Consider the following 27,973-nt stretch of genomic DNA (forward strand, 5'->3'; position numbering starts at 1 on the left):
TAACCTCACCGGACATCAGACGATGTAGTGATTTGTTTCCAGCGCTTTCTTTCAACCGACAGCGGACAGTCACCAAAGCTGACCTCGGCTGGAGCAGAGTGGGTGACCACAAGCTGCAACTTTGCTGAAATCATGCTCAACTTCCCCCCCCGCACATTGTTGCCAGTTGCAGTCGCAGTCGCTGTTCTTACTGCTGTTAAAGGTAAAGATTGAATGGCTGCTTTTTATTTGTTTATTTATTTAAAGGTATTAACAGCCTCATGTGTGTTGGACCCAAGGGACGTCTTCACACGTGTGAAAATAAATGACTGGGTTGGAAGTAGCTGTTTACAAGGGGACGTTAATGAAGGTGAAATGCGTATACATGCTTTTGTATGTGCTTTGATGATTTAAACGCATTTAAACGCACACAGGACAGGATCTGCTTTAATGTACCCCCCCCCCACCCCCTTACTGAAGTTATGATTCTGGCATATGTACCAGATGGTTTCCTTTAGTCTATTATCTGCACAAACTGTAAGCAGGCCCACTATAAAGAATACAGTATATAATAATGCACTAGTACATAAGGAGGTGAGCTTTAAACACATAGAAGCAGTTTAGTAAATGTTCACATTGGGATCTTAAAACCATTGTGTTGCATGGTGTGTTTAAGGGACTGGCTGTGCTTTCCTATTTTTGAGGGGTTTATGGTTACTACCCGTGCCCTCTGCCCATTTCATTGTCCCTCTGTCTAAATGAAAGTGACAGCATGATCTCCAGTGTGCATCAGGAAGCCTCATCTGTGGGATTAAAGAGGCCTGAAGCTGAGGCTGCACAGCTGTTTCTCTGGTTGTTTAAAGATAACCTGCGTTGGGAGCTATGGAGTTACAGTGAGCTGTCTGTCTCTCCGTGATACCGATATCATGCAAAAGACCACTCTCTTGCCTGGGTTTCTATCTGCACATGATATCTGTGTGTGTGTGTTTTTTTCCCCAACATACACATGTGGGGCTGCTGTATTTCTGCCAGCGCAGGACTCGGCTGCGCAGCTGTGCTTTTAATGCGTGTCTAAGTGATAGAGTTCAGCCTTTGATATCTTCTCTGCTTGGGCTCCATGAATATGCATGGAAGCCTTATCTTCCAGTCCAGTCACAGATGTGCTGCCTGTTGTGTCAGCGAGCCTGTCTGAGGTTGAACATTTATAATAGTAGTTTCCAATAAGTCATTCTTCTTCGCATGTCAGAAGTCAAGATACTTCAAGGAATCCAGCCAGGACTCACCAAATTAATATCTGATCAATAAAAACTTATTTTTAATGTTTGTCTCACACCGCAGGATTTATTAGCAACATGTGAGTGTGTGAGCATTACCTGTAATCATCATGTTCCTTGATTATGATGTTTTAACTATTAATTCCTGTTTATGGCTAAAAGTCAGTAATCATCTAAAAGCGGAAATGTCAGACTTTAATCCTCACCGAAATCTAATTAGTTGGTCTTTGGCCTACCTGTCCATGTAATAGAATTCATGGGTTTTAATAGGTCTGTTCAGAGATAAACTTAAGTAACAATAGCAGGAACACAGTCTCCTTAGTGTAGCTGATGAGAGTACAATAAAATGTCAAGTTTATTTAAACAATATAAGTTAAATGTATGTTCTGATTGCCTGAGGAAGACAGAGTTACAGCAGGAAATAGGAAATAAAACACATCCAAGTGGATCACATATTTTTTGCGTTTCATTTGTCTTAGTTCTGCAGTTATCATGCAAAAATCATGTGTACCAGCCAATATTTATTTTGGCCTTTAATGTGAAACTCCCTGTGGCATCAGCCCGATTGCTGGAATCTATAAGACAGTTTCCTGTGTGCTTTTCTGAATACTACATTTTTAATATCAACTCTGACATCTGTATTTTTTCATAGATCTCCCTTTGCCTTCAGAAAGAAAATGGATTTACATATAGATATATTCATGCAATATGGCTTGAAAATCAGAAAAGAATGATATATCACTTCTAAGACCTTTGCAGGTGGGGGTGGGGGGGGGGTTCTGCTTTTCCTTGGGTTTGCCTTCAGATAAGTTATTTTTGTGAGGTAGGGAAAGTCAAATTCACACATTAATTCTGGAGGCCTTCAACATGGAGGATGGCAAATTACCAAGTGTCTTTGGCAGGAGGAAGTGGGAGCTGTCACATACAGCGTCCTGTTGGGACAAACAGTCATCTCACGGAAGTTACCAGAGGGTCTTGTTTTTTACCACTCAGACATTTGCCATTCCCTTTGTTGCATCGCATAGTAGCAAGTAGTTTGTGCATTTGGTGCACAGAATACCACATCAGACTTATACACTTAGTATTCCTGTGCTTTAGAGCTAGAAATGATAACTATAATGAAGAATATAATGCGTTTAATTCCCTAAAATAGAGCCGTTCAGCGGTAGTGACCATGTGGCAGAGTTTCATTTGGCTGAACATTTAATCAGTGACCTGTGGATTCACCGTAATTGTTACCATCTGGTTACACTGTATGCAATAGAAATGACACTATGTGGTCGTTTCCCACCAGTCCAACTACATTAAGTGCCATCATTAGACTTTTAAATCTGCACGTCATAATACCTAGAAGTGAATCACTTTGGGGGCGGTTTGCTCGAGGTCATGTGAAGAGTCTCTTCAACTTTTACAGACTGGTAAAGCTGGGGTTTGTAGTTGGCCTCCAACTATGGAGGATGGTTGAAAGGCAGCGTTGACCAAAATGTGATGAACATAAAGCTGTTAAAAAGTCACATTATGTTCTGTGCCACACAGCAGTTATAATGGTCCTAAAAATGAATGATCTTAATGTCACGCAGCACAGTTTTACTGTCAAAGGCCAAACCATGAACTGTTCCAACCCTAACCCCTCTCTCTCCTGCTTGTCTCAATTCTGACGTTCCTCCACCACAAACACCTTCAGTGTTTTCTATTGTTCTCCTCTCTTTCAGTGCAGGAGTTACATGGGGAACTGAGCCATATTTGCTGCATCAATGAGTCATTACGTTTTACCCTGAGTCTCATCGCCCTTGGTTCCTTGAGATGACCAAACTGCCCTCACCAATTTTTCTCAGTCTCTCGAGCACCCTCCTCATCCCCGTCCTCGACCTTTTGCTTTGTTTCTCCAGCCGTGATCCCTTTGTCAACCCTTCACCTTCCTGCCACCTTCATCAAATGTTCTCAATTAAAGTAACTGATTTTGTAAGTGGCAACTATGTGTCTATCTTAATATCAGATTTGAAACCTAACACCGAAATGTTGAGCAGCAGAGTAGTCACTGCAATAATCTCTGTTTGTAAATTCTCCCCTCCCAGTTGCTGAAAGTCAGAAGGTTGCTGAAGATGTTGGGATGTCCTTCACCCCATCTCTGGTTTATCCCACCATCAAGTATCAGGTCCTCAATGTTGACCACGTCTTTCTGAGGCAGGACAGTCCAGAACCATCAGGGAACTCCAGCCTGAAGGCTCAGGCTCAGACTTTTCTCGTCACTGGTCCAGGTGCTGGGCTCCTGCAGCCAGCTGTCAACGCTTCATACGGCCCCCTGACTGTAGATGCCCCAATCCCTCCAGACCAACTCCTCAGCGGGCGCAGGATCCTGCCAGTAATTTTGGTCCGCCAGGTTCGTTCCTCATCCCCTGTTGTCAAGATTCTCTTCCACATGCCCACAGAAAGTGGCATCACTGTCGGGCAAGAAAGGATGGGGACTGGAGAAGATAATGGGAGGAAAAGCGCTGGAGCCAAGGGAAAGGATGGGGCTCACTGCGTGACGGCTTACGCCTTCTGGGAGACGAGGGAGGTTCGAGGGGCCTGCCTGGTCTCTCCAGGTGCATTCTGTGTGGCACAGCTCAAGCCAGAACCTGCCTGGTTCAGCTCAGCCAGCCGATCAGGCAGCTCTAGCAGGGAAGCAGGAAGAATCGAAGGAGTTAAGGGGCTTCAAGGGAACCTTGTGGAGGTGTACTTCCAGAGTCGGAGGGATCAGACAGGCCAGTGCACGCCGCAGGATAGCCTGCAACGTGTAGGAGTGGGAAGAGGACGAGACTCTGGGGGATCAGGGACACCGATGAGGCGGATAGGAAGTGTCAGTCTGCTCAGAACTCCACCAGGGAACCCCACCTTTTTTCGACTGAGGCTGGGAGGTGCCGTGGTGATCCAGACCTCTTCCAAGCCCCTGAAAACCACAGACGTCGCAACTTTCTATGTCTTCCTGGCAAGCACATCAACCCTAGAAAATTTCACTCTCAGGTGAGAGATCTTTTTCTCTTTTTCTTTGTCAGGCTACTCTTAAAGGAATTATGTGGCTTTACAAGGCCTGCATTGTACTGTCCTAGTTGTTTTACCAGGTCCAAACGGGTGACTTGTATGGTTTACTTTCGAGTCTTAATTCGAGTTTGCAGAGTCAAGTTAAGCTAAGTCTCTGGTTCTTATTTTTGACTTAAGACTCTACTCTCATGAATACAGTTTTGTTTCACTGCCATACTAAATGTGGGACATTTTTAACATTTGTGTATCATTCTGTAGAGGTTAGACCCACTTTAACTGATTGTTTTGCATGCATAGAGGTGATGTTGTTGCCAGATTTTGATAGTTGTTTCGCCAGTCTGTAAGCCACATATGTCCGTGCTATAACCTGTATCTGCTGTTTTGGTAGAGACTAAACTAATATTACACTGGACCAGGATAACCACATACAGTATTCCAACATCATGTTTTGGCCCTACATATCTTAATAAAGCAAGAGGGTGTTTAGCTTAAAATGCCATTCCCAGAACATTATGATTATTCAACTATGTTGCTGAGTTTGCAGAGGACAAGAGTTTAGGTGGAGTCACATAAAGTTTAATTGTCAGCAAAACATGTGAAGCAGAAAAAGAGACTGAAACCAAGTTGAATCATCATGATGTACAGTATATTTGAGCATCTTCATGAAGGATAAGCTCCATGCATTTAAATGGTTACTTAAGGCACTTGAATACTGATGGGGCTTGCCATCAAGGCCATTCAGTAAAATGCTTGAGTGCCAACATGACTTGTGTTGTCTGCCAGTTTCACTGGCTTCATAAATTACTGACATGTTATATCCTGTCTACTTCAACTTTTCAGTTAGTGGGGGAGTTATGGAGAGCACTCTTCCATAAACAGGGAAATAATTGGCAAATGATTCACCGGTTTTCATATCTCAACATCCCACTAACGTTTCAACAAGGTTCTCTGGGTATTTGACTTCATAAATAATGCATCTATTTAATGGAGCAGGAAAACAAATAACTAAAATCTTCCTGACTCCTTTGGGTAAAAGTGAACTTAATATAAAAGCAGCCCTGTCACACTGGAACACACAGTTCAATCTGTTTCAAAGTTTCGACTTGAAGCTTTTTGACGCACATCACTGAGTGGAGTAAAATTGTTTTTCATCATATTGCCTCAGATCTGTAAAGGTTTGTGAGGTTTGCGTTTCCAGTCTTTACTCAGCTTAATGGTTTTGTTTGAAATGCAAGACAAATTTCTCTCTAATCCCATGATGTAGTGATATCATGCCGTAAACAACATACCAACCATGCAGTAATCTGCAGCGAGATGCGGGCAAATGGAGAGAGATGTTAAGATATGTGTATTAATCTGTAGGGACACATACAGTAGTTAAACCTGTGGCTGTGTGTCCTCTCAAATATCAGACTTTGCAGACCATCCACAAACATGCCTGCGCACACACAAACACACAGACCCAGTGACCTGAATGTAGCTCTGCTAGCATTGTTGAAATCGCATGAGTAAGAGTTGGTAGAGAGATGCCGAGCCTTTAATATCTGCTGTTGTTTTGACTATTTGGAAGGATTTGCAGCCTCTCCACCTGAAATTCCCCAAACTCTGACTCACTGACCGTGCTGCTGAAGTTCCTCCAGTCAGGTCAGTGATTTCAGTCCGTGTATTTCTGACCTACTGCCACATCCAGAAATGAGATTGGACAAGAAGAGGGGACTGAGTCTAGCGGTTAAGTCCATGTGAAGGCTAGCTCTGAGGAGCTTGGCAAAGTGATTGATTCCTCCTGGGAGAAATCCGTGCTCTACTTCACTCTTTGGCCCAAGATTGAGTCCACTCCAGAGGGGTTAGGCCAGATAATCTGTGGCCCTGATTGAAAATGAATCAAGAGGTTAACCCGTGAGGGTAGAGATGATCTGGGCTGACTGCCAGGATTAACCATGTACATCTATGTGTGTGTGTGTGTGTGTGTGTGTGGTTTGCGGTTTGCAAGGCCATCATACCCACCTGTTAAGCGCACAGGCAGCTTGTAAACAGAACATTTGTTATTAAAAAATTTGTTATTATTTCAAAATTCAGTCATCACATGGCATGACAAACATTTCATCAGATTGAATGTCAAACATTTAGTGAGCTCGGATTTAGGTAAAAATAAAAAACAGCAACAGTTCAACATCAATAAGTGAAAATATACAGTGTTGAAGTATCAGCAGAATATTTAAATTCAACCTGAGAGAAAGACAAAATGTCCACAGACACATTTACAGAAAAAAAATCTTCTAATCAAATTAACAGACAAGTTGGGAGCTCTATAACTTTCACATTATTTTTTTTAAGATTACTTTTTCGGGCATTTTTGCCTTTATTGGATAGTGACAGGAAAGGTGGGAGAGAGAGAGAGAGGGGATGAGGGGAATCGAACCTGGAAAGCCTAAATGGTAGAGAGAGATTGACTGACTGGTAAAACAGCAGTGAAGAGTTATTTAGTTTACAGCTCGATATCCATTCTGTCCCCCACCTGTGGTCATGAACCGTGGGTAGTGACTGAAAAAGACAAAGGAGCAAGAAAAGAAGTGGCCGAAATGAGGTTTCTCTGCAGGGAGGCTCATGTCTGCTTGTGGGCAGGAAACTCAGTGATCCAGGAAGATCCTGGCATTGAGTTACTGAGCACGTTGAAGTGGTTTGGACCCCTGGGAGTGATGGTCATCAGGTGCTGTTGTCACTGTGACGCTCAGCTGGACAAGCAGCAAGAAAACAGAGTTAATAGTTTGGTTAAATTGTGATATGCAAAAATACATTTGTCCTTAATTGAAACATAATCTGTTAGTTTGCTCTCCACTGTTATCAGAGTAACACATTACCACCTCTTTAAAAATGAGGCCTTGGTTTTCGGATGTGTCTTCTTGATGAATGATTAAATCAATGTTTATATTTATTGTATTTCAAACATCCATTCAAATTGTAAATGGAAATGAAATGTGAATATTATGCCTTTGGCTAGGTTTTTATCCAGAAATTGATCTCTGGATGTCTTTATCCAGCATTTTTTGAATTGTCAGCTAATCAATTTGCTTCATAAACCAATTGTGTGCGTGGGTGTGTGTGAACACTTGCATCCTGTATTTTGTCTGTCAAACAACTCTGACCTTGACCCTGTCTACGTGGCTATTGATTAGTCTGGTTGCCGTTTGATTGCAAATCAGTATTTGTAAGTGTGTGTGTGTGTGGGTGTGTGGGTGTGTGTGTGGGTGTGTGGGTGGGTGGGTGGGTGCTGAACATGGCGGCATGCATTCTAACCCTTTTTCCAACATGAATAGGGTGTTAGTGTGAGTGTGATTGTGTGTTTTATCTGTTTGTGTTTTGTTGAAATGACAAACTGCAGGTTGTTAAAACAGAAGTAGAGACGGCTTGTTTGCTGTAAAATAGCAGGTTGCCATTACTGGGCAGCAAATATGTAAAAAAAATATTCAGTTCTTCAGTGATTTCCAAGTATATTATGCTAATCTACGATCTGATGGTGGTAGTCTTTTCTACCACCATCAGACCATGAAGTGGCTTGTCTACAGGGCCACTGCTAGAGAGAAGAAAACTGACTCTTCTAATAAATCCTAAGTTTGTGTTTGAACATGACAGGAACAGAACTTGCGGTCCACATAATGAAAGTGTAGATCTGTCCTTCGATTGTGAATGTTTTTACTTTAGCTGTCATTTTTTTGTTTGGCTTTTTGCCTTTCGTTTCTGGTTTGGGTAATAAGCATCCTTTCACGGCCACAGTCTACCCATCTGGACATCACACATCCTCTCAAGATTGTTTTGGTGACTTTAATCCAGTGGCGTTCGCACTTTGCAAATCTAATGCAACACCTTATTGGTTTTCCAAATTATTGTCAGCATGAATATCCTGCTGATAAACCTGCAGGAGCTGAGTGATGCTCTTGAGTAAGCATGGGCTGAATTCCCTCTGGAACGTTTCCAGCTCCTTGTTGAATCCCTGCCAAGAGGAAATTGGCCTGTTTCGGAAACACACGAGGCTCCCGCCTCGCAGCTAGGTGTCTGTGTGAGTGCAGATTAGTGAATCATCGCATTTTAAACGTGGATCAGATGCGTTTAGTGTCCCTTGTATCAATTTTCAGCCTATGACGGCTCTATGACCCTGTCCAATGATATTTGACGCATGAATTTAGCAGAGGGACTTCTGCTTTAAAAAAAATAAAGGCTTGGCGATTGTTGGGCCTCCAGGACTGTCTGGTCTACTCACATTATTTATAATAAGCGTTCTATCTCTTCTTGCAGTGTGTGTCTGAATCAGACATCTGATTAACTGATTCCCACTTCTCCCCAGGGCTAATGGGAATAAATACCCCTGCTAATTCTCAGTCTGCCGGCAGCCTGTAACACATCAGTCTGTCAGTGACTCAGCTCTTTAGGCACAACATGAACAACACACAAACGCACACATACGAAACACGCACGTGTATACAGAGAAAAAGCAAATGCACACAATCCTTAGTGCCCTCCCACACCCTTATGTCTCAGTATACAGACAACAGATACAAAGACAGCTTGGATTTACTTCAGTGTTGCTGTAGATACCAAAGACACAGATGATCACAATTCAAGTCTTTCTGTTCAACATTAGAGCATCATTACACCGATACAATATGTGCTTGTTGTAATCAAACCATTGTTGGTAAGAAAATATTCAGAAACAGAAACATCGTTTACTTTACACAACTCACATCTAACCTGAGGTAGTTAGAGACATCTCCCAAAGAGCATTTTGCATAGTTAAATTCATGCTTTGCACTAACTGGACTTTGTATGTGTATTTCTGTATTTCTGCAGGGCAACAGTAAAAACGGGCCTGTCATTCAGCGCAGCGCGACCCAGCGACTCTGCGCTGTGGGACATCGCAGTGGAGCCTGGAAGAGAAGCGACTCCCAACACCGTCTCTGTTGTCTGTCAGAGGAAGGTTGCTGTCACTGCAAAGAGGTCAGTCCACTGCATGTGTAGTACATGTGCACAGTGTTACAGGTTTGTGTGTTTTGTACTTTCTCTACACATAAATTTTTTTTATCTTTTATCACTTCTTATTGTCTTTTTCTATAGTCTATTTCTGAGATTGCAATAATCCCTGCTTCTACCATAAGGAAAGGTGATCAGTTATCATGAAAAAAATCTCTTCCGTTTTACATTCGCTTTGCAGAGCATGGACAGATTAAAAATGAATGATTTTTTTTTTTATTCGGGAGGAAAAGTAATCATTTGTGGCCTTGTACTCAGTGAGCACAGACTGTAAGCAGTCAAGTGCACACTATTTTGTTTTTGTCTGTGTAAAAGAATGTGTTACTGCATCAGTTTTCATGTAGTAAACTTGCATTTGTCAGTAGAGGTGTGAGAGTACCCATGTGTATCTCAAAACATCTGCATTAGAAGAAAAGAAAAGGTTATACTAGCTCTGCTGCTTGCAGATCCTATTTTGTGCATATGTCTGACACTCATTTCCAAAGTCTGCACGGTGTCTGACAGCTACAGAATATTACAATGATACTGCAGGAACAAGAACATTGTAAGTCCCTGGCTGTGTTTAGTTTTCATTGGGACGCACTGAAGACGTTAATGATGGAATTAAAAGATGGATGATTGAGGCTTCCTGTTTGCAATTCAGGTCAATTCAATCAACTTCATTTGACTTGCAACTCAGCTCAACTTAGCTTACTCAGTTCCTTAATAGTTATCATTTATTGTAATGATCACTTTACAAAAGAATCAGTCGAAATCACAACTATGTCTGCCACCACCCATCACCCTCCACCCCACAGAAAAACACATATAAAACTCTTAGAAAGTATAGAAAGAAAGAAAGAAGATAAAAAGAGAAGAAAAATCAGGGGGAATTGGCTCAAAATGATCTTCAGATTTATTATCCCAGTATCTTGTACCCTCTACATTCAAGTATACTATGTAATCTCAAATATATTCTCTCAGTCTCTACCCCCAATGTTCATTGAATAATGTCTGTTTTTCTTATCTTGATGCAAATAGTTGAATAGTCAATTAGGAACTTCACTTACTTCAAAGAAACTTAACGGAATTCTTAGTCCCACTAGTTATAACCTCCAGGATCACCAGTTTTACTCTCCTTTCCTTTGATGTGGCTCAATTAAGTGGCAAATAAGAAACAGTAGCAGTAAAGAAATCAAAGTGCTGTTGAAGTGCTTGTACGTCTATTGATTTAATAGTAAATTAATATTAATTTCATAGCACTTTCACTGCCTGATTGACCTGAAACACACCCATTGCTTGATACAGCAGTTGTGCCTGATGCTGGTGGCGGCACACACCAACCTCTGCCCAGCAACCTCCCGCCCACACAGACACACATCACCCGCCGTCCGTCCGACCCACTTATCCGTAATCATCCATAATCACGGCTACGTTATCCAGGCTTAAGCGCTTGCACGTTCAGAGGAGGAGATTAGGAAGGAGAGATATTCCAAGTCGCCTCCCTTGTACTGAGCTCCCACCAGGACACACACACACACACACGTGCAAGCACACACACACACACACACACACACACACACACACACACACACACTCCAGCCACTGTGCTTTGAAGTGATGATATGTCCAGGGGTTTAAAGCCCCCCCTGATAGATGGATTTCCAGGAAATAGGGGCATTAACCCCTTCTATGTCTCTCTGTCTCGCTCTCACGCAGCCTCTCACAGTATTTTCAATGTGAATCCTTTCAATCCGCTTAAAATCTGTCCATTTTATTTAAGAAAATACAGCTGGACAAGGACCATATCAAAGAAATTAAGCAGCCATTTTAATTGGACTTAGAGTGGAACAAGTTCATGCTTTCTGGTATATTTGACCAAGACACACATGACTTTAGGCATGTTGTAAAGGTACAAAGACATTATTGTGCTTTAATTCCATACAATATCTCAACAGAATTGCTTTTTTGTAGTTTTGTCTAATTGTACATTTGGCATATGATGTTCAACACTGGATCAGCAACCCTCTAGATTATTTGGGAATTACGCTTAAATTTGCTTTCTTGCTGCAAGTTAGATGAGAAGAGTGATACCACTCTCATGTTTGTACGGAAAATTTGAAACTACAGCCAGCAGCCGGTTAGCTTTGCTTAGCATAAAGAATGGAAACTGCGGGACAAAGCTAGCCTACCAGCATTTCTAAAGCTCACTAATTACCACTTTATAACTTATTTTTTTATACCATACTGTACAAATCAATACAAAAACCCAAGTGTAAACACAACAATTTGTAGTTTAACAGTATCCAACTAGCTGTTTCCCCCTGCTTCCAGTCTTTATGCTAAGCTAAGTTAGCAAGCTGTTGGCGGTAGCTTCATACTTAGTGTACAAACACAAGAGTGGTATCAATCTTCTCATCTAACTCTCAGCAAAGCAGTGTTTGCTTCATATGCCAAATGTACAATAGGATAAAACTAGAACAAAGAAATTCTGTTGAGATATTGTATGTAATTAAAGCAAAACTCTCATTTAGAAAGCGAATAAGCATATTTACCAAAATGTTGAACTTTTCCTTGTTAAGGGTAATGGTCATGACTGCTAGGTTGGTTGGTTTGCTATCTTTCATCTTTGTTGTGCGTGGATGAGAAATAGTCCTTTATGGTCTCCATTTTTTTTCTGGTCAGGTATTTTTGTGAGGTTGTCAGTAAAAAGACTCGGCAGAAGTTTCTCTTTGTGGAGCTTTGACGTGGTATCGCTGACCCTCTGCGAGCAGCTTCGTATTCAGGAGAATCTCACCCTCAGAGATGTCAAACAGACAAAAAAGTCCTAATTGAACTCAGCTTGAATTGTGAGTCTACTGCCTGGAGCATCAACTCTAGAATACTTGTGTAATATACAAATAATGTTTTTATTTTATTTCATAATATCTGTAGTCAGTGCTTTTAATCTTTCACCACACAGTCCAAAGCTTATGGATGCACACAAGCAAAAAAGAAAAAAAAAAAGAGAAAAGCCTGGTTTGCTTTTTTTCATGTGCCTTTTCATTAGTGGCCTCACATAACCTCAAAACAGCCTCTTTTAATTCGCTCATGGTCATCTTTCCTGCACAGTGATGAGTCCTGGAGTTCCTTTTGATAGAGCATGAATATCTTTTGATAGAGCATGAATATTTTTACACGTTCATACGGGTATGTATGCATGTGTTTGTCTTTGTTGCTGCTGATTTCAATATTTGCGACCTTCTTTTTAAATGAGAGTTTTAGCCATGTTCTGTAGAGGTTCATTGTTTTATGCAAAGTTTTACTCCACTTCAAAGTGCCACAGCTCCATTCACATTCTGCTCTATTTTCCCTTTGATCTGTTCCTTCTGGCAGGTATGCCTACACACTCTCTCCAGCATCAAATAACATCACATGCCATTTCTTTGACAATCCTTTGACCAGAATACTTGGCTCAAGTCTCTGCCAGCTCGCTTAATCTTCCCTCCACACTCTCACCTTATTCTTCCATCTGCTGGTGGAAATGAGACCTCTTGTGTGTTGTGTTCACTGCTACAGTTTGTTTTTCACAAATTTCAGAGTCATTTCTATCTTTTTCATTTTCATAGGCAGTGCACAGAGAGAGTACACACCTCATCTCACCTCCATCCGCAGTGAAGCATCGTTGTCTCTTGACACCAGACTGGATTTCTAACTGATTGAAACGACACCTGTTTGTCTTTGACATTTAATTTAAAAGTGGACTGAACAAAATTATCCCTAGCATTACACTAATTTAACTTTAGATAGTGTGCTAACAATATCTTAACACTCCCCAGTATTACCCTCTAAATGAACACCACAGTTTAACCTTTTTAATTGTGATTGTGATAAAACTTGAACTGAATGTGGTCAGAGACTAAGTGCTACTTATCTTTCATTGCTCTCCACAATTAAACCCTTGATTGGAATTCCATTTCGTTTCATTATTCATTTTCCTGCAATATATATATCAATAGCCACAATTTTGTTGCCTGTATGTCTGAATTAAAAGTAAATGTGAAACTCTTGAAACAGCATGGCCTATATATTTACATTACATGAACAGAATGTCAGGTTCTGCACTAGACATTTTTTTAGGAATGCTGTTTGTATTGTTTCAGTCAACGTCCGACCCATATCATAATATAGTTTTGATTTTAAAATGTATGTCTCCAAAAAATATCTGAATGCAACTTTTTTTGTAACTTTTGAAAGAAGAAATTAATTCTTTATCCTACAAATGAAACACTGAAGTCATGAGTCATAAGCATTAAAGCCACCCTCACTCAGCTAAATACACTTACAGGTTTTGTCGCTACGGCCTTACGTGATACCCGATAGCTTATGGTGGCTAATGTTAGCTAAACAAACTTAACATAGATTTTTGTAGTTTACTGACTTGATTACTCTTTTTGACTTGTGCTAATGTTACACTATGTTTTAGCATCTTGTGGCCATATTGGCCACTGTTCAGCAGAGGTTACCTAGGCTTGCTTTAACTAACCATATTGTGTTTTAAAACTTTATCTCTAAACAGGGGTCTTTTGGAAGTTTTACAACTGGACTTTGTGCCAAACGATGTTTCGGAGCAGGCTGAGAGTCAGACGATCTCCTGGCGTCTGGAGTTGCCAGGGAACATCAAGGATGTGGGCATGATGCGGATCTACACAACTCAGAGAGACTACATAGGGCTGGCGCCTCTGGTCATGGTGAGGACGATATCTGTATGAATTTCTCTACTATTGAAAACTGAACTTTAGAGTAGATTTTCTGCTTTTCTGCTTCTTACATACACATTACACATAGAAGCACTGCATTCCCTGCAGGGCGCACAGTAAGTACAGTGTGTATATATATACATACTGTACTTATTATGAAGGATGGGGACGATGTGTTAATTGCAGACTGGCTCTACACACACAGGTGGAACATTAAAGCGGGGGCATGTACATGCAAGGGTCTCCTACCTACTACCTCACTCCTTAAGGCCTTAATGGCTTTGGCACTCATTGCCTTGATAAAAAACAGTTTCATACACTTAACTTCCTAATGATTTTCTTGACATAGAAACAAGGTGAGACGATGTCATCTGAAGTTTACATCATAAATATACATTCTCTTCATGTCATTTGACCTGTAAGAAAATGTCCTCGGGTTGTAGAGAAAAGCGTTACATCTGTTGGTCCCACTTGCACAGATGTCCTCGTCTTTGTTGTGCCGTCTAGATGTGTTCAAAGTCAGACATCGTTGGCCTCCCTAAAGAAATTTGCACTCATTTCTGCGGTTCCATCCATACAATAATTAGTGTTTTTATATGATCTGTTCTGCCTGACATCACATCATACAGTATTGACGTAAAAAGTTTTTAGAAAGTTGTTTGTTTTGGCGTTCAACTTACACAAATGAGAGAAAAGAAAATTATTAAATGAATGTCAATTTTGTTACCAATCAATTTTTTTAATTTAGTTTTTCTTCCATGTCAAATTATTATAGGTCTGCAAGTCAGCGTTCGATAAGATTCAAATCACCTCTGCCTGTTTGTAAAAGACACACTGTGATTGTCTCTGATGCATTAATATTGTTTTGGATGCTTACACTGATCCCCTGCTGCTTTGTGTACTCGCAGGAATTACAAGGTAGATGCATGTCCGTCTTTGACATTTCATGGTACAATAGTCAACATGAATCAAGCCACGGCTCTTTTCCTTTTAAAGTAAAGTTAGTGTAGCTTTATATTTATAGCAGAACAAATGACTGTTACAACCACATGTGAACCACCTTGTCACTACAGATGTAAATAAATAAACAGCACAGCAGCAGAAAATGTCCATTTATTACAGTCCGTATTGAAGGAAAGGGAGGAAAGGCACGGTGGCTCTGAACTCTCAGCAAAGAAGACTGCGTGGTTGATTTTCTGTGTTTGCATGTTCTTCCCGTGATACTGAAATGTTCTCCCTTTCAGATAAACCTATAAAGGATTTAGCACTTACTGAATGAACACGTAAATGAAGGAATGACTGAACGAACAATACCAGGGTTTACCGCAGAGTGTAAATATAACACTGTTTTCAGAAAAGAAGCAGATTTAAAAACAGAGGTGAACTACTTGAGCTGAACTTGATCACCACAAGCCAGATTATAGCAGGGCTTGCGGAAACATCGGACGTCAGGATCTCTCAGTGTGGCACTGCCAGTGCCACAGAGCGCCGATATTGCTTTCTGATTTTGTGCTACGCCTGATCCACTGGCTTATGTGTGGGTCAGTGTCGCAGTCTGAACTAGATCATGTCCTTTTGGAATTGCGGTCAGCAGCTGTCAAGCCGACAGAGGATGTGAAGCTGCCGGGGAACATCTGCCGAGAGTTGCCTGATGCTTTAGTCCGCAAGCATCACTGATCAACCAGAGCTTCTTACACACACACACACACAAACAGACGTTATCAGAGAACTTATAAACTGGGAAGTAGTTGCAAATCCACGTTGAAGGAGGAGTTAAAGTGTAAAAATAAAGCTACATCTGGCTTGATGACAACTTATGGGATGTGTAAGAGCCGAGCTGCAGCTAGGCAAAGATGTAAAGTACAAGGTGGGAAAATGTGTTGGAAGATTAGAAATGCAATCAGGTTTAGGTGCTGTGAGTGGTGATCGACTGTGTGGATAATACAATACAGTCGAGGATTTATTTCCATCCAGGTGTGTGAGTTTGAGAGAGACAGACATGTATATTATCATCATAGAGATATTATATTTTTGTAGCACATCTGTGCAGTTTGTGTGTGAGTGTTACGTCAGTGTGATTTAAATGAATCAAGTTTGTGAGCCTGTGAGTGTTTTAATCCCTGTTAGTCTTGCTAACACCCCCTGCCTGTCATCCCCGCCCCCGTACAAATAGTGATGATTGTATTAGTCCTGCAGGATATAACAAGTTTCTCATGTACGGTGTGTAAAAAGTCTTCTTTCTATATGCTTTCACCCTTATAATAAAGCAGTAGGCTAGTAGATAGTTTGGGTTTTGGAGAAATTCACAAAGTCACGTACCACTACCTTTGTAATATATATACGTATATAAGTAACTGTATATTTTGTTTTTATTTTTGTTTTTATTCTATTCATTGTTTGTGTGTTATGTCTGTGTGTCTTGAAGTCCAAGTTAATCTATAGCTTTGCTCAATTACTGGACATCTATGGGATCAGGTAGCAGCTCCTCTCAAAAGTATAATACACCTTCTTCAGCATCGAGGGAGCTTAGCATTAAAAATGACATCCAAGACTCTATATTATTTTTTGCCTGCTATATCTTGAGACTGAATGTTTGATAAACTCAATTCCTTTGGTGTTTTTGAGAGTACAACATGTGGTGTAGTTGGAGCAGCCGTTCATCTTTGGAAAAGTTTGATGCATTATCTCAGCCTTTGACCTTCAAACTACACACAAAAAAATCAAAACCTCCCTCAGTTCCTTGTACATGTGAAGTACAATGAATAAAACCATGACTCTGTACCTAACCCAGACTACTAACCTGCTCTTTATCCCGTCTTTCTGCACAGAACACTGATATCCTGAATACTGCGGTGCTGACGGGTAAAACGGTGTCGGTCCCTGTGAAGACTCTGGCTGTGGAGGCCGATGGCTCAGTTACCGATGTGACCAACTACACCAGCTGCAGGTCTACAGAGGAGGATGTACTCAAGGTATTGTCATTTACATGTTGGTTTAAAAAAATATTTTTGGGAGATTTGGAGCAATTGTACCGCCAGAATTATGGAAATGAATGCATGCTCTGTGTCATTAAGTAGTAATGAAGGTTTTATTTCCAAATTCCAACCCAAATGTGGAGTGGAGCTTGTGGTAAATTAATCACATAAGGTGAAAAAGAGTTAAACAGCCTTTACATAAAACAAACGAACTCAATTCTGTCTCTCTGTTCAGAGCTCTGTTAAACAAAGAAAAGAAAAAGAAAATGAAATAAAATGAAATTGTCCACCCTTTTGTTGTAGAGTTGTATCGTTTTTCTTCACTCAGTTCAGTCAAGTTATAAGTTTTTGTTAAGTCAACTACGTGGTTTTAGTTCAGTTAGGGGCCCCTATATTTTTTCCTTAAATCTTATTTGGAATCCAAGTGGAGGACTAGTGCATCCAAATCCATGGAGTGGCTCCTTGACTTCTCCACATACAGCCGCAGTGGTGGCCGGTCTGGCTCCCGCTTGCTGAAACTCCTCGCAGTCGTCCCAAGATCGACCATAAAAAATCAACAACCAGAGAATAGTAATTAAAAACACATTGAATAATGGTCCTTCTTAATCTTCTCATAAACCACAGTATCCCGGAACAAGGTAACTTCCTCCTGGATAACTTTAACAATGAACTTAAACAGGTATAATCAACTTTTACTCATCACTGTTTAAGCTAGCTTGCATACACGCTGCACGTTTTTTTTGCTCTGCTTTTTTTCCTTTCCGTATGCCGACTCTTCCTACAGGCGTTTGACGCCCTCTGTTGGACTTTTAGCCAGACTGCATCATTAATCCTACCTTTCATTGAACTGATGATCTGTTCAATGTATGGGGGTTACACAGCCTTTGTTTCTCTCATATTTAATTCCAGTGTGAATTGAATATATGACTCAGGCCTCATTAGCATACAATGCAAGTTCACTGAATGTTTGACAGTAATTAAAGTGAATTTGGAGACATTGAAAATCAAGATTCATTCTCTGACTCATAACTCACTCTAAGACATCCACTGTCACTGTGCCATCATACTCAACAGGTCCAGCTCTAGTGTGTGTGTGTGTGTGTGTGTGTGTCTGTCTGTGTGTGTGTCTGTGTGTATGTGTGTGTGTGTGTGAGAAAGCAGCCTCTTCCATATGGCATTAGAGACTGAGCTCATGATCCCACCACTCAGTCAAGCAAGCACAGTGATTTGACCTCTGTGTAATGGATCCATGTTAGTGGGACAGTAGGAGTGTGGGGGGGTGTATCAGAGAAGAAGAAAGGGACTTATATTATTTTCCATTAGACGACACCACAGCAGCCACTAGATTTTCGGGCGGGAGGTAGTGTGTAAGCTTAAGTGAGTGAGAAAGAGCCAAGGAGAGGGAGACTGTGTTTGTAATGATTTTCTGTATCAGTAGAGGAACTTAATCCAGTTATTATTGTGTCTCTGAATGGTCTCTTACGCTTCCTGCAGTCACTGACCCCTCTCAGAGCAACGCCACCAACCAGACGAGGTTAAAGCTTGAAACCACAACCTTTTTCTTTTGTACTGTAACTGCCACAATGTTTGAGCCCTTTTAAAACAGCATTTGTTGATCTCATTTGGACTTGTGTTTCTGGTGAATGTCAGTTCAATAATCATTCTCTTTTTTGCTCTGATTTGGTCTCCACCAACTCCTGAAGGAAATATCTGTCTCTTTAGCTGCTAAATGCTCCACTTTGTTCACCAGCTTGGTAACTTTGTCAGTTAGCAACTAGCTAAGTTTTTGGTGAAGATAGCTGCCAAACCAATGAGCTGAAAGACACTAAAAAGTTCCATAGAAGAGGGGGGCAGCCGAGTCGGGTGATAACTGTGGTTTGTCACTTTTCCACTCCACATTTGATCCATATTTTAATCTACTGCAGCTTTAAATACAAATCATGTGTACTTTATATTTTAATGACTATTTAAAGTTTGTTTTTTTAGCTTCATGGAGCCATTGGCCTCTATTCATTTCCTAAAACTAAAAGCTTTAGTTGTGTAATACCACATGTACAAACAAAACGTGGAAAAACACGTTTTAGATACATTTAGAAACATTATACTTTCTTAGTGTGTAACCACTTTTTGTGTATGTAGATTGTGTGTTTGTTCATTTGCTCATACTGTACATGTTATTCCAGCACAGGTCTCTCTTAAAAAATGTATTTTGATCTCCATGAGATGACTTGATTAAATAAAGGATTAAATAAATACATTGTCATGCAAGAATTAGAGGCTTTGGAGAGCTGCACAAGCCATCAGAGATTCTGCTCCGGACCAGTTGGCATGATGGGAAAAGGTCTTTGCAGAATAGTCTCCCTCCACGTTGCCACATGAGTTCAAGTTGACTTACCTGGGAAGTCATTCCTCACTTTTTTCCGCCTCCCCTTTTCACGTCCCTCTCTCCAGTGCTACACTCTATATTCTCCAGTCTAGTGCCCTCCAATTACCTCTGTGGAGCCACTGGTTTGTTAAGATTGGAGGCCTATCTCCATTGCCGCCTCCCTTATCTTAAATAAAACACACCAACTGCTGTGTCTCACCTCATTGCTCTCACTGGTGGGGACTGCGGCGTTCCCACCTACAGTACAGCGGTACAGGAACAGTCGTAAGGCAGAGCTCATTTATATTCGGTAACAGTTTCATAGAGACCACGGCCGTGAATTTACATGACATAAACAGAAACATTGTGTGATTCCCTGGCCAGACTTTGGAAGGAGTGAGAATTTGATAAAATGTGTGTGTCTGTGTGGTTTTAGCTTATTTGTATTGGTGCCTCTTTTCCCACCTCTCTATTTTCCAGTTCTTACTAGAACTTTCTTATTCATTTTCCATGGCTCCGGGGCTTTACATGTGAAAAACCTCTGCTAGTGCGTGTCTGGAGAAAGTTGAGTCCAAATCACTAGACAGTTCAGTCCCACCTCTAGTCCAGTGATTCTAAAGTGATTCTGAACTTTTAAAATCCCTTTCTTGCCCAATATCAAGATATTTATAGAGCAACAGAACTGGCAGAAATAAAGGAATGCCATCTGAGAGTCTACGTTTTTGGACCAGATTGAAACTCTTTCCTCTTTCTCTGTCTGTCTTGTCCAGGTGTCAGAGCGATGTGAATATGTGTATGTGAACGGGAAGGAGACCAGAGGGAAGAGCAGGCTGCTGCTGAACTTCACTTACGGTTTCCTCAGCGCTCAGCTGGAGATGAGTGTATGGATGCCCCGCCTGCCCTTGCTAATTGATGTGGCCGACCCCGAGCTCAGCCAGATCAAAGGCTGGAGGGTCCCTGTTACTACAGGCAACAGGAGGTAATCCCAAACCAGCTCTGTGTCAAACAGTTGCAATGCTATACATCTGTTGTTGTTGTTAGAGGTCCCCTTCGGTCAATTCTGAGGGTGCCATGTGAGAGACTGAATTTTAAAATGCTATTATACTGTATGAGTCAGATATACTCCAGTAGCAGGTATAGTAAGCAAGTTGTAAGTTGTACCTGTCCATATGTGATTTTTGCATCTCCATGTTCAAGTTTTTGCACTTTGCAGCCTGTTTTTTCTTGTGGTAATCCACTTCTTCTGTGCTGGTCTGATCCGAAAGAAGCACTTGTCGGATCAGTTCAAAGTTTATCACTGACCAGGAAAATGAGTTCATTCACTGCACCTTTTTTTATAATACAATTCATCTTTAGACATTATGTCTAACTTAAAAAGATAAAGCACACACCTCTGTTAAAAGGGCTTCAGTGTCAGAATGAATAGGAGAGATTCCTACACTTATATGCCTCTTCTAGACATATGTGCTGTTTCCAGTTTCCAGTGATGTTTTTATACATGAGGAACCAATCACTGGTTATACAGTTGACTGTGTAGAAAGAGTTAAAGAGTAAAAAGGAGAAAGCCGCACAGCACACTGAGTTAGCCAAGCCTTTTAGTGGACACAGTGTCAGAGTTGTGGCTTCTAATATCCGTCTGTACTGTATATGTAATCAGTAATAAAAACATCGCATTTGTGTTTGGTGCATTAGTGGGTTGCAACACAGTTGCCCTGGAGATAAAGGTTAGTGGAATTTCAGTCAATACTTACAGTAAAGTAATTCTTTTTCACTCAATACTAACGATGATGGCCAACTGATGGGCTGTTAGTTTTCTCCAGGGTAAAATACTCTTTGGGGCTTTCATTTTCCAAAACATTCAATACCTGTCTCCAGGCACAAACTGATACGAGGTCAGAAATGTGAAATTTCTATGGTGATTTGTAATGGCCAGTCTCAGCTCATGATGAAAAAAAGTGCAGAATTTTAGATAAGAAACTGGAGGAATTTCTATCTAATTGGTAGTGACTGAACAGACTGGTGTTAGACTTTGGGCTTCATACGCAAAACCTTTTGAATTTTGTTTAGTTAAGAACAGTGTGGAGTCATGAAACATCCTGCACTGGTTTCTTTGTGTGTAACATTAAATTGCAGCAGATTATGATTTGCAGTAATGCCTTCACCGTTATTCTATCACTGTTGGTTTCAAAATAGATTGAAATAAAGACTTGCAATCAGTTAACACTGATTATGACCATGTATTCGTTGATGGTAATAAGAAGGCATAATGGCTCAAGAGTCATTAAAGAACTAATAGAAACGTTGTGTAACCATGGCGAGACTCAGCATAAAGACGTCAAGTGTTTTTGGAAATCAGTAAATCAGATTTTGAAAAAGTAATTAAACATATTACTGATGCTATGAATGAAACTCATACTTTGAATCAAATCAAACACAAATATAAGACAAATATATAGATGTCTTTATTCTCTGAGTTTATTCTCTGCAGGTGGAAGGTCAGTACAGTGTTAATAACCTCCACAAGTTTGACAAAAGGACTGAGGAAAGAATTTGTTTGCTGTCTGGTGTTGAGTCACACTTATTTAATTCCAGCAGCATCTCCATCGCATGTTAAGCTCTGACCTTAGGCTATATAATAATGATGTTTATTTGGACTGTGGCTCTTGACGGTAGCTTTCTACCTGCAGTGTGAAATCATATCCACCAGCCCTCCAGCACACCTGTGGTGCAGTGCGTGACAGACCAGCTGTGCTTATGATAATTATATGATCATTGCTGAGGGGTTTCAGGATGGTTCATAGCTTAACCTCTACCACCCACAAAAAAGCTGTGGGATCCCGGTTAATTTAGCTTAAATTTAGTTGGAAGGAAAGGTCAATCTGCAAATGTTTTGTGCCTCTACAGATTCAACCACCACACTGCTGGTCTCCAGTATTGCTTTCTGAGTTCATTTTCTGAAATGACATTTAGGAGTTCATATCACAGATTAACTGCGTGATTTTGTAGTGTCATTGTTGCATACTTTTGCCAGTGAGTCATTTTACTGAATAATTCAGCCATTTGGTTGAAATTTGGTTTAAAAAATGCATTTAGAGCTACTGCTTACCCAGAAGTATTTTTCAGCAGGTTCTTAAAAAATTCACATCACACAGAATTTACACTTCAGTGAAAAATATCTTCATATCTGTAAATAATTGTGTATAGTGCATGCAATAACACAACATAATTTTGAAATATGCTTTCTTGAAGAGGATCAATACCACTCTCTTATCTAAATATGAAGCTACGGTCAGCACGTGGTTAGCTTAGTTTAGTTTAGCTTAGCATAGCTTAGCATTGAGACTGGATGTATAGGCTTGTATAAACAATATATAACATGTCAACTGGTGAGCTTTAGAGGTGCTGGAGAATTTTGTTACCTTTGGATGGAGCTAGGGTAACTGTTGCCCCCTGCTTCCAGTCTTTATGCTAAGCTAAGCTAAGCTAACTGCCTCCTGACTGAAGCATTATATATAGCATACAGGCATGAACAGGATATCAATCTTGTCGTCTATCTCTTGTTATTTATAAGCTTGTTTCCTAAACGATTCCTTTGAACTGTTAGTCAAGCATGTGACTGTCTGATTACCTTTATGTGTCAGGTCAACATGGGACAGTGAGGAAGAGGAAGAGATGAGGAAGGGCCGGGGTTGCATGCTGCAGTACCAGCACTCTACACTCCGGGTGCAAACACACTTCATAGCCCAGGCTGACGCAGAGGTGCTGCCTGATCCGTTAACTGGGGCAGAGCCTGTTGAGTACTTCCTGGGTCCTGATTGGCAGGTAAAGGCATTTAACAGCACTTATTAGCAGGATTTAGGTTCACTTGTCTTAATTGAATGTTTCAGGCAATAAATAGAAGTTTATGTTCCAAACGTTACAACAGCTAGCTAGACTCTGAATTAGTGGAATGAAAAGTAACGCTTTTCTCTCTTTTGATTGACAGGTGGATGTGACCAATCTTGTACGCTATTCTCTAAAAGTGGCAGATCCTGATGTAGCCCGGGTGCAGGATGGGGTGGTGCTGCAGGGACGTGCTGTGGGCACCACTACTGTGCAGGTGACCCTTGACGTGTGTGTGTGTGTGTGTGTGTGTGTGTGTGTGTGTGTTTGTATTTGTGGCTTTAGCAGTTGCAGTGTGTGCTATAATCATGTATATCCATCTGCAGTTTGGATGAATGTTTTTACTTGTTGCAGGTGCTGTCCCCTCTGACGTCATCGGTCCTGGCTGAGAGGAGCATCAGGGTGGTGGATGACAAAGTGAGTGTGACAGAGCTCGGGGTGCAGTTGGTTTCTGGACTCTCTCTGTCCCTGCAGCTCAGCCCAGGGAGCAGCAGGGCCATCGTCGCCACGGCAACCACACGGGAGATGATCACGCAGCTCAAACAGGTAAGTAACTGGAAAATTGTAACACACAAAGCATAAAAGTGTGGGCCACGGCTCAGCTGTTCGTGATGGTACTTGTCTCTTTTTATGCCTGTTAGTTTTACAGTTACTCATTTTCACATAGCCTGTGAAGGGCCATTCAACAGAAAGTGAAAATCATATGTATGTATATAAACAAAAGCCGTGAATAATGTGAGATTATAAAAGAAAAAAATCTGCTTATTGTGGGATTATTTATGATTTAAGAGTAAATCATTTATTTTCTCTTTTATTCAGATTTTGAAACATATAAAAATAGATCTATAGATTTGTCATGTGATGCAGAACCACACATTTTTGTTTGAGGTTAGTAGATTTATCAAGTAGGCATGGAAAGATGACAAAACATTGATTGATTCTAAAATTCAACAGTCCTAATTTTCCTTCAATGGAAAATACACCAAACAACGCCCACGTTCTTTAAATCACTAACTCTCGCTTTGTCACATCTTTGGAAACTCTGATCCACTGCCATGAGAGCACCTGTCAGTGTCATCCACCTTGACAAAGTTTCATCAGAGAGCTTTAGGCTGTGATTAAATATCAAAGCTGAGCGCCCACAATGTGTTTTTTTTTTTGCCTGTACTATTCTAACTGTGTAATTATTTATTGGCCACTTCCCTCTTGTAGTGATCTGCCACCACTCACACCAGCCTGGAAACACTCACAGATGCATGTATAATAAAACAAAAGCATAAATAATATTGCTGTCCTCATAGACCTGCGTATTAAGACCAGCATGCTTCTTAGCAGATTAGAAAAAAAACATGTGTAGTTACTCTTTGATTTTTCCATATACAAATCAAACCTTGCACATATGACTTTAGTATTGATCTTAGTGTTTAGATTTACAATTTAGCACTTGATTATAGTCTGGCTAAAGCCAAATTAATTGCCTACATTGCAGGTGTAGTTAACCCTGTTTAACAGATTAATTGATTTGATTGATTTTAATTTAGATTTGATTCGATTAGATCCGAAATCTGGGTTATATACATGTGCCTGAAGAGTGCGTTGTTAGGACCAACGTGACCAGCAGGGAGACAACTTGCTTACGTCATACTGTATTTAAGCAACAGTACTTAGCAGCAGTGCCAGAACCATCTGTAGGGACGGAACATTTGGAAAGTGCCACATTCAATGAAACATTTCATTTGATATATCAGGCGACAGTGGATACAAGTAATGCAAGGAATCAAAACATTCTGAATAGAAACGGAAAAAGGATCCCTCCCCCGTTGTTCGGAGAGGTGGTTGGAGGGGATTAAAAAAGATTTTGGCTGATATCTGGACGGAGGGCAGGGGAGGGAAAAAGCATTGTGAATGTAGGAAGTAATTTCAAGAGAAATGTGGCAACTCTGAATAAAGAAAGAAAAATCCATCTTGATTCTTTGAAGGAAAATTTTGGCATCTCATAGTTGGAGATGGAAGTAGTGTTATTTTGTTTGGTACGCCATAAATATTCTTTTGGAATATAATCTAAAAATCTGTTGGGGGAAATTTGGCATTAATAATAATTAGCAATTAGTGTGGCATTTGCAATAACAATGCTGATTACTTCACATTCATTTAAGTTTTCTCTAGTTACGTTCAATTGTTCCTGCACAGGGAGCAGAAGCAGTATATGCACCACAAACAATATAATTCAAAACAACTTTATTGTAAACCTTCTGTGAAGAGGGGCTTAAAATTACACTTTAAACTTGCTATGATTAAATAGATTAAAAAGTCCTCAATGTTCATTTTCCAACGAAGACATAATGGGCTTCTGCTAAGAGGATTTGAATGATAAGAATTGCCACACAACGGAGCAGATTTAGCAAACAATGACCTTAGGGGTGAAATAATATTTGTGTTTTCTCTTTGCATCTCTGAATGTGAGCTGGCTGCATTCAGAGCCCCGACCATCATCTGCCGGTTACCATGCTGTTAGAGAGAGCGGAAGAAGCAGATAGGGTGCACAGATGATCATTTTAAAAGCTCACTCACACATTTAGCCATGGCAGCTTGCCCATTTTAAACCAGCTCCCAGACACAGGCATGGGGCAGCAATTAGGTGGTCCATAGCTGTTGGAGCGACAGCTCACTTTACCTACAGTACACTGTCACCGTGGCTGCTCTGCCCCTGTCAATAACAAACTATTAGAACCATGCCAGTGCAGATGACCAGCCAATTGTGTCTGTGATGGCAAGCTGTAAATGCTCTGCTCAGGGCGATTCATGATGTATTCAAACCCAAAATATAGGTTAGGTCTGTGGCGACCCATTGGCTCACATGAGCAACAGGAAATAGGTCATTGTGTATTAATGTGATTGGATTGACTAATTCTGCTCCTAACATGACCCCTGTAGTTGTACGTTTTTGATCTTTTTTAAAGGACTTCTATTATACTCTTTATCCACCCTGGTTAAATTATATTTCATGCTATGACTTCATTGGACTATGATTTATGATACAATAGCACCCTACTGAGTGTAATCATAAAGAGATTAGCATAGGCAATTTAGTGTTATTAACAATCATGGGAATATAGCTCTCACTGAATGCAGGGGGGAATATTGATTTTCTGAATGCTTTCTGATCTACTTTTCCACATATGAACTCTATATATTGCTCAGTTGTCACAGTTCTTTTTTTCCTTCTCCTTTCAGGAAGCAGTGGTCAGCTGCTGGGTTCAGTTCAGCGATGGCGCCGTCGCTCCACTGGAGCTGTTTGACCGGAGTATCTACTCTCTGACCGTCTCTACCCCGGATGAGAGGGTGGCCACAGTGCGCCGCACCCCGCAGTCCACGTTTGTAGTCGCACAAGGTGAAGGTGAAGGCCAGGGGGCGCTGGTGAGAGTGGAGATGAGGATCTGTGAGGAATGCCAGAAGTCCAAGAGGAAGAGCAAGTTGGCAGTGGGCATGGGGCTACTCAGGATCAACTTCCAGAGCAGCAGCAGAGTCATAGCAGGTGGACGAGGAGGAGGAGGAGATGTTGGCACTGATGGAAACAAAGATTTTGATGGTGGTGCATCAGAGGTGCTGGGTGAGCTTAAAACGACAGTGACTTCACAGCAGGCTGTCACAGATATGGATAAATGGTTGTTCAGAAGCACAGTACCTGACCAGCGAGGGTCCACCCCGGCAGAAACTACCACCTCAAGCACATATTCGACAAGAAATATGCAGCCACATGTCGTGTGGATTGGAACTACAAGAGGTACCACATATACTGTCCTTCCCACAACTGCCACTTCAACTATGAGCAAACCAAACTTAAATACACCACTGAACACTGCCAGAGCTATAGAGACAATAGTGGGTTTAGTTAGGAAAGGAGAAGGGCAGAAGAGAAGATATGGAAACATGCTCGACAACCCCAATTCACCCCCTAACAAAGACATTCCCAAAGCAGAAGTAAAACCCAAGAAAGAGCCTCCTAAATCTAAAACTCCAAAAGTAATTGAGAGCGACCTCATTAGGACATTCAAAGCCATGTCGGACTTGGAAATCGGCATGTATGCCTTGGTGGGGGTCTCCTGTGTAGCTATCTTGGCTTTTTTGCTCAACTGTGCTTCGTATAACCTCTGTTTCCGGAATAACAAGACCCCCATACAGGCAGGCCCGGGACCCGGCGGGATCCCGAAGGATCACAAACACGACTGGGTGTGGTTGGGGAGCAACAATCACAGCACTCCCGCCCCAGGTGCCCCAGCTCAAGTGTCCACGCTAAAACGTGAGGCTCATCGCCCTCTGGAGTCCCGTCACTCCATGGACTCCATCGGCCACCGCAGCCTGGAGAGCACCCTGCTCACTGTGAGCGCCACCACTGTCCCTGAAAGAACTGCCACCCTGGGCCGCAGCAGGACCACTTCCCAGCAGCAGCAGTTTCAGGCGAAGGCGATCGACCCCATGGCGAACCGTTCAGCCACCTTGCTGGCCAGGCCACATCGCAGCGAGCCGCTTCATTCCCCTACCAGTAAGCGGAACCAGGTCCAGTTCACCACCTTCACCACACTGGACATCAAGCACTTAAATGCACTGAAGAAGAACGGCGTGGACTTAAACTGGGCCAACCAGCAGACGCAGCATCACCAGGCCCCTGCCGAGCCCCAGACACCTTTACCTGACATGCCGTGGCCTGTAGTCAAACCTCTAGGAGAGCCCCAGTGA

The 27,973-nt window shown here is 41.4% G+C and overlaps 1 protein-coding gene across 1 annotated transcript; it reads left to right on the top strand.

Annotated features, from left to right (window-relative positions):
- The first annotated feature begins 132 nt into the window (after positions 1-132).
- On the top strand, positions 133-27,973 carry LOC139301201 (transmembrane protein 132D). The gene is made up of 10 exons (XM_070924531.1): positions 133-202; positions 3,329-4,256; positions 9,117-9,263; positions 13,834-14,005; positions 16,843-16,986; positions 20,125-20,333; positions 22,996-23,176; positions 23,340-23,453; positions 23,591-23,782; positions 26,471-27,973. The coding sequence occupies exons 1-10, from the start codon at positions 133-135 to the stop codon at positions 27,971-27,973; spliced, it is 3,660 nt and encodes a 1,219-aa protein (XP_070780632.1).

This window comes from Enoplosus armatus, chromosome 18 (assembly GCF_043641665.1).
Source record: "Enoplosus armatus isolate fEnoArm2 chromosome 18, fEnoArm2.hap1, whole genome shotgun sequence".
NCBI classification, from domain to species: domain Eukaryota; kingdom Metazoa; phylum Chordata; class Actinopteri; order Centrarchiformes; family Enoplosidae; genus Enoplosus; species Enoplosus armatus.

What these genes read in the sequence shown, in the direction of transcription:
- LOC139301201 (XM_070924531.1), top strand. Translation starts at nt 133, where the DNA reads ATGCTCAACTTCCCCCCCCGCACATTGTTGCCAGTTGCAGTCGCAGTC. An exon ending in GTTGCTGTCACTGCAAAGAG is followed by an intron (nt 9,264 to 13,833) that starts GTCAGTCCACTG and finishes ATCTCTAAACAG; the next exon opens with GGGTCTTTTGGAAGTTTTAC. An exon ending in TGATCACGCAGCTCAAACAG is followed by an intron (nt 23,783 to 26,470) that starts GTAAGTAACTGG and finishes TTCTCCTTTCAG; the next exon opens with GAAGCAGTGGTCAGCTGCTG.